The 6,793-nt window shown below is 45.3% G+C and overlaps 1 protein-coding gene across 1 annotated transcript; it reads left to right on the top strand.

Moving 5' to 3' along the window:
• Positions 1 to 914: 914 nt before the first annotated feature.
• LOC121464556 (IQ domain-containing protein F5-like) lies at positions 915 to 3,410 on the top strand. Its single transcript, XM_041677596.1, has 2 exons — positions 915 to 967; positions 2,971 to 3,410. The coding sequence occupies exons 1-2, from the start codon at positions 964 to 966 to the stop codon at positions 3,408 to 3,410; spliced, it is 444 nt and encodes a 147-aa protein (XP_041533530.1). The 5' UTR covers positions 915 to 963.
• The last annotated feature ends 3,383 nt before the right edge of the window (positions 3,411 to 6,793 follow it).

Below are 6,793 nucleotides of genomic sequence, written 5' to 3'. Positions count from 1 at the left end.
AAGGAACAGCTCACCCTGGCAAGAGACCAGGGCAGCGGGAGCCTGAAGCATTGCATCTAAAATCAAGACACCCTGAATTAAGCCAGTTGCTGCTCTGTTCCCTTTACTCACTAGTACAGCCAAGGATCCCCTTGCCTAGGGAATGGTTCTGCCCTAAATTAAGATGGCACCCAGTGACCCTTCTCCCAGACGATTCTAGATTCTGTTGTGTTGACGGCACTAATTTTACACTGATAAATTGTGATAGCAGAAGAAACGATGTACCCATCCTGGTGCCCACTAAAAATAAATCTTTAAAGAATTATTATTTTATGTCTATGAGTATTTGACTGCATGTATGTCTGTGCACCACATGTATGTAAGCCAGAAGAGGGCATTGGTTTCTCTGAAACTGGAGTTTGGGTGCTGGGAATTAAACCCAGGTCCTCTAGGAGAGCAGCCAGCGCTCTTAACCACTGAACCATCTTTCCAGACCCCGAAAGATGCTTGTGGAGGTGTGAACTTTCTGTGGGAAGCAACTAGATTGGAGTGGTGTAAAGAGATGGGCTATAGCTGGGCGGTGGTGGCGCACGCCTTTAATCTCAGCACTCGGGAGGCAGAGGCAGGCGGATCTCTGTGAGTTCGAGGCCAGCCTGGTCTACAAAGAGCTAGTTCCAGGACAGGAACCAAAAAAAGCTACGGAGAAACCTCGAAAATCCAAAAAAAAAAAAAAAAAAAAAAAAAAAAAAAGAAGAAGAAGAGATGGGTTATGTGGATTTGTAGTGTGTGGTGGACCCTCCCTTCCTAGCCAGTGACTCATCACACAGGGGCTGAGAATACTGGCTGTCAGAAGCTCCCCCACCCCCGGTGCTTGTGTCATAGATGCCTCTGTGACCTCATCACTCTCTTCTATCAACTCTCTCTGCAGGGCCAGAGCTGGAGGAGAGCAGACCGGAGGGTGATGGAAACATCTAGCCCCTAACTATGGGTAATTTAGTAGAATGTAGCTCTGAGGGGGGTTCAATCATTGTTGTGTGATGTTTTTCACTCTTTTGGAGTTGGGGGGCCCACCACCCAGCCCCCAAATAAGCACACACGGAGGCTTACTCTTAGTTGTGAATGCCCAGCCTTAGCTTGCCTTGTTTCTTGCCAACTTTTCTTAAATTATCCCGACTACCTCTTGCCGCTGGGCTTTTATCTTTCTCTATTTCTGTATCCCTTCCCTTCCTTCTTTCTCCGTGGCTTCCTGTGTGTGGCTGGGTGACTGGTCCCTGATGTCCCCCTCTCCTTGTTCTCATGCTTTTCCTTCTCGTTTCTCCTTCTATTTATCTTCTCTGCCTGCTGGCTCCTCCTATCCTTGCTCCTGCCTCACTATTGGCCGTTCAGCTCTTTATTAGACCATCAGGTGTTTTAGACAGGCAAAGAATCACAGCTTCACAGAGTCCAACAAATGCAGAATAACAAAAGTAACACGCCTGAAAATAATATTCCGCAACAAACCATGCCTGCCTAAATCAGGGCATTGAATGCTTCTAAGAGACTGACCTATCCAGATGTGTTCCACCCTCGCACAGGCAGCGTGCAGATGAGGAGAGCTAGGAGTGGGCCCAGTATAAAGCTGTGAGCTGCCTTAAAATGTTATGGGATTTATGGGTGTGACTGCTTTTGTTTGTAACTCCACTGTGTGGGTTTTTTCATGTGACCTTTGTAGGTGGTAATGTTATTCACAAGTCTAAAGGTTGGGTGCATTTGATAGGATAGGGTAAGGTCTCCTAGTTACCGTAATTATCTCCACATCCAGTATCGTCAGAAAGGCCAGAAATAGCTGGGTGTGGTGGTCCACAGCTTTAATCCCAGCACTCGGGGAGGCAGAGGCGGGAGGATCTCTGTGAATTCAAGGTCAGCCTGTTGTTGGACAGCCAGAGCTACATAATAAGGCCCTGTCACAAGTAAGCAAGCAAGCAAGCAAACAAAAAAGGCCAGGAGTGGGGTCTTGTTGACTGGGAACCAGGAAAAGCATTCTTACCTTCTCCCCTGTTTTCCTCCCAGATACAGAAAGAAAACTTTAATATTGATCACACAGGCCATGAGCAATCCAAATGCCTAGGAGGCGGAGGCCGACAAATGGCTATGAATCTGAGCTAGCCTGGGTTACATAGTGAGTTTCAGACCAGCTTGGGCTATAGAATGAGATACAGCCTCAAAAAAAAAATAATAATTATTGGACTGGAAAGGTGAAGATAGATAAAGGCAGATAGGGTACTCATACACATAAAATAAATCTTAAAAAGATGAATTATCATTAGAGAAATGAAGCACATTCTAAGCCTGTTATGTGCTTTGCATGTGCAGGCGTGTATGTTTGCAGTGATGTACGTGCTAACTGATGTTTAAGCTCCTGATAACATGGGTGGGAGACTTTTCTCTGGTAGGTTGTTGAACAGAAGGTTCTGGATCCCAGAGAGGTGGTCCTTCCCAAGTGAATCTTTTTTTTTTTCTTTTAAAGATTTATTTATTATTTTATGTATATGGTGTTCTTGCTTTCTCTGCATGTACCCCAGAAGAGGGGAGCATCAGATCCCATTACAAATGGTTGTGAGCCACCATGTGGTTGTTGGGATTTGAACTCAGGACCTCTAGAAGAGCTGCCAGTGCTCTTAACCACCCAAGTGAACCTTAAAACCATTTCACTTCTAAATCCTGGTGTCTTGCCCCGGACTGACCAACGGGACAACCCATGGAAAATTGGGTGAGGTAGCTTGAGCAGATGTGCCCCTGTTTTACTTATAGGCACATGCCCAGGCACTCGGGTCAGGTTGATGTATTCATGCTGACAAATCAGCACCTACCAGAGGTAGGCCAACCTCGTTGGTCACCTGGGTACAGCTGTAGCTTTGCTGGGTCCCGCACCACCTTAATGGAAGATAGGATTCCTGTCTGGTACACCCTGACCTTCCTACGCGTCCTAAGCGGTCTTTTCTCTCTTGCAAGGCCCAGAAGTTACCGCCATGACAGAAACATCCGCAGCTGTGCTCATCCAAGCTTGGTGGCGTGGCACCCTGCTGCGACGCTCGCTGCTGTATGTTGCCCTCAATGCGTGGATCATTCAGTCCTGGTGGAGAAAGATACTGGTGAGCTTGCGGGAGAAGAGACGGCAGGCGGCTCTGGAGCTGTATGCTAAAAAAACAAGGGCAATTGTCAAACTGCAGTCATTGTTCCGGATGTGGCGCATCCGCCAACGGTACTGTCGCTTACTAAATGCTGCCCGCATCATCCAGGTTTATTGGCGTTGGCATAATTGTCACACTCGTGGCTTTATCCAGGGCGACTATGAAATCAAAGAAAATCGACTGAGTATTCAACTCGAAATTTCCCTGGGCTCACAGGCATGCAAGGTGCGGCAATGCATAACCCTACCAATAAAAGAGTGACCAGGTCTGCTACCCCCCCACCGTGTCCTCAGCTCTCTTTGTCACTATTGAGTTAACACAGCAGCTGCCGGGTGCCGGGCAAATCAACTTTGAGGGACACAACTGAGGAGGAGCCTCAGTGCTGGAGGATAAGGATCTGGGATGGATTAGTAATGTCTGTCATGGGCCAGGGGCGGTAGAATTTCAGGTTTCCAGGTACCTCAGTTCCAGGGACAACATATCTCCCTTGACAACACAGCATGCAGGTGTATTTTGGGGCTTTGTGTTTGCTACAAAGTTTTAAGACTTATTTTAAAAATCATGGTAAAAATTTGACACAAAGTCATTATTTTAACTATTTAACGGTTTAAACAATTGTGCAATTGTCACCTTCCATCTCCATAACATTTTCATCTTGCAAAGCTGGAAATTTCTACCCATTAAATAGAATTTTTTTTTTGTTTCTCCCTTTAGCCCCGAACAACTTTTGTCTCAATGCATTCAAATTTATATATGTGGGACCTCCCCCCCCCCATTTCTGGAAAACCCACACAAAACCTATGTTGTTGTGACTGGCTTATTCCAAGTTCATTTGTAGCATGTGTCAGGGTCGTTCCCCCCCTCCCCCCAAGACAGGGTTTCTCAGTGTCTCTTTGGGGCCTGTCCTGGAACTAGCTCTTGTAGACCAGGCTGGCCTCAAACTCACAGAGATCAGCCTGTCTCCGCCTCCTGAGTGCTGGGATTAAAGGATTGTGCCACCACCACCTGGCCAGGGCTCCCTTTCAAAGGTTGAATAATAGCCTGGAGACTGCATAGATTGCCTGTGTCCATCGGTGTCGCTCTGCCTTCTGGCTGTTTGAATGATGCGGCTATGGACACAGATGGACAAGAAGCTCTCTCCTTCTTTTTAAAAAGTTGTGTGTGTGTGTGTGTGCTATAGTGTGTGATGTATGCATGTGTGTGTAGTATATGTGTATGTGTATTTAAGAGTCTGTATGTGGTATATGTTTGTGTGTAGTATATGCATGTGTGTATATGTGTATACACGTGTGTGCATGTATGTGTGATGGAAGCATGTGTGTATTGTGAGTCTGTATAATGTGTGTGTTCTGTGGAATAATCCTTCTGTATACTGTGAGCATATGTTGTTAATAAAAAGCTGATTGGCTGATAGCTAGGCAGGATTTTCAGAGAGGGAGAATGCCGGGAAGAAGGGCAGAGTCTCAGAAGTCATGGGTAGGATGCAGAGAGGAGCAAGATGAATGTGCTGTGCTGAAAGAAGGTACTGCCATGTGACAGAGGGAGGAAAAGAAATATGGGCTAATTTGAAATGTAAGAGTTAGCTAGTAACAAGCCTAAGCTATCGGCCTAGAATTTATAATTAATAATAAATCTCTAAATGGTTATTCAGGAGCAGCTGCTGAAACACAGAGAAACTCTGCTCACAAGTATATGCATACGTATGTGATGTATACGTGTGTGTTGTATGCATACATATGTGCATACGTGGTATACGTGTATATGTGCATGTGTGTATGTGGTGTATGTGGCGTATGCATGTGTATGCATGTGTGTGTGAATCTGTGGTGTGTATGTGGCAAATGCATGTGTATGTGTGTATATATGGTGCAAACATGTATGTGCATGTGAGCATGTGGTGTGTGTGTGATGTTTGCATGCTCATGCACAGACACAAGGCTACACTTAAACTCACTCTGTTGTTGAGGGTGAACTTGAACTTCTGATCCTCTTCTGCCTCCTTCTCTCCAGTGCTAGGATCACAGGTGATATCACCACACCTAGTTGTGGGCATGCTTGCCTTTTGAGACCTGTCTCAGTGTGTAGCTGGCCTTGAACTCAGATCCTCTTGGTGTGCAGATCCTCTTTTGAGTGCACGTAAAGGAATGGAAAACTTTCATTCCCATAAAACCCCAAGCATGCGGGATTTCAGAAGCTTCATTCATAACTGCCCAAATTGCAAGCAACCAATATGTCCTTTAGCATAGGAGGGGTTCAATAAACTGTGGTACGTCCCTCAAGTGGGATTTTATGTGGTGTTAAGGTGAGTAAGGCATGAGAACACATGGAAGAACTTGCATGCACGTGACTCAAGGAAAGAAAGCTCCATACTGTGTGCTTCCGCTATGTAGCAGACTAGAAAAAGAAAGCCAAAACCAACCAAACAAAAAACTATGGAGGAAGTAAATTAAGTAAATGTCAGAGATGGAGGCTTTTTTAGGGGGTTGAGGAGGGAGTAATATGTGGCCCAGGATTGATTTGAACTTGCAGTCCTCTAGCCTCTCCCTCCTGAGTGCTGGGATTACATGTGTGCACGCCGTAGCTGAGGACAACGGAATTTTTTGCTGTCAGTTTGTAGGCTTATTATAACAGAGGTACTGTTCTGGTGGGGGTGTTGCTAATGAGCGAGGCTAGGAGTGACTGGGGCCGGGGGGGAAATCTACGAACTTTCAATTTATTGTGAACTTAAAACTGTACCAGAAAGTTAAAAAAAAATAGCAATAGAAAACTAAAACACTTCTAGGCTGGTGAGCGGCTCAGTGAACCGTCACCAAGCCTGGTGACCTCATCTTGATAGCGAATGGATTAGACCTGTCTGCCCGGCTAGTGAACACATTTCCTCTGCTGTCATTTAGCTTGTGAACACATTTTCCTTCACTGATCCTGCTGTACTTTGGTGTTTCCTATCAATATTTTAAATTTTCAGTATATAGATCTGCATCTACTCTATTAATTATCCAAATTAATTTTCTTTTTCTTCTTCCTTCCCTTCTCCCTTCCTCCCTGTTTCCTCTTTCCCTTCCTTCCTCCCCCTCTTTCCACCTTCCTTTTTGGGTAGGGTCTCATGTAGCTCAGGCTAGCCTTGAACTCACTATATTAAGTTATATCCTTAAGTTAAGGATGACCTTGAACTTCTGACCCTGCTGCTTCTACTTCCCAAGTGCTAGAATTACCAGCACGCACCACCATGTCTGGTTTCACGTGGTACAGGACTTTGTGTGTGCTGGCTGTTCGCTCTACCAATGGAACTACCCCACGTACTAAGTCTTTTGCTTTGGGTAGATTTTTATTTGTATTTAGATTTTTGAATCTGTAATTTCAAACCTATAATCTGCAAACAAGAGCAGTTTTGCTTCCTCCTTTCCTGTTTCTATGCCTTTTATTTCTCTTTATCGACTAATTGCATGGGCTAGAACTCCCGGTACTATGGTGAGCAGCTTTGAGAGTGGATCGTGTCTCACTTGCGGTCTTGCAGGGAAGTGGTGGTGGGGTAGAGTGTGCTCGGTTACTATTATGCTAGTTGTAGGGTTCTCACAGAGTCTCTTTATCAGACTTCTAAAATGCTCAAGAATTTTCATCATGAATAGGTGCTAAGTTTGCCGCGT

Source organism: Microtus oregoni, unplaced genomic scaffold, assembly GCF_018167655.1.
Source record: "Microtus oregoni isolate MIOR12 unplaced genomic scaffold, Mior012 000028F_ref0000031, whole genome shotgun sequence".
Taxonomy (NCBI): Eukaryota; Metazoa; Chordata; class Mammalia; order Rodentia; family Cricetidae; genus Microtus; species Microtus oregoni.
Note: the sequence above shows the minus strand (reverse complement) of the source record. Positions and strands in the feature narration are given on the sequence as shown.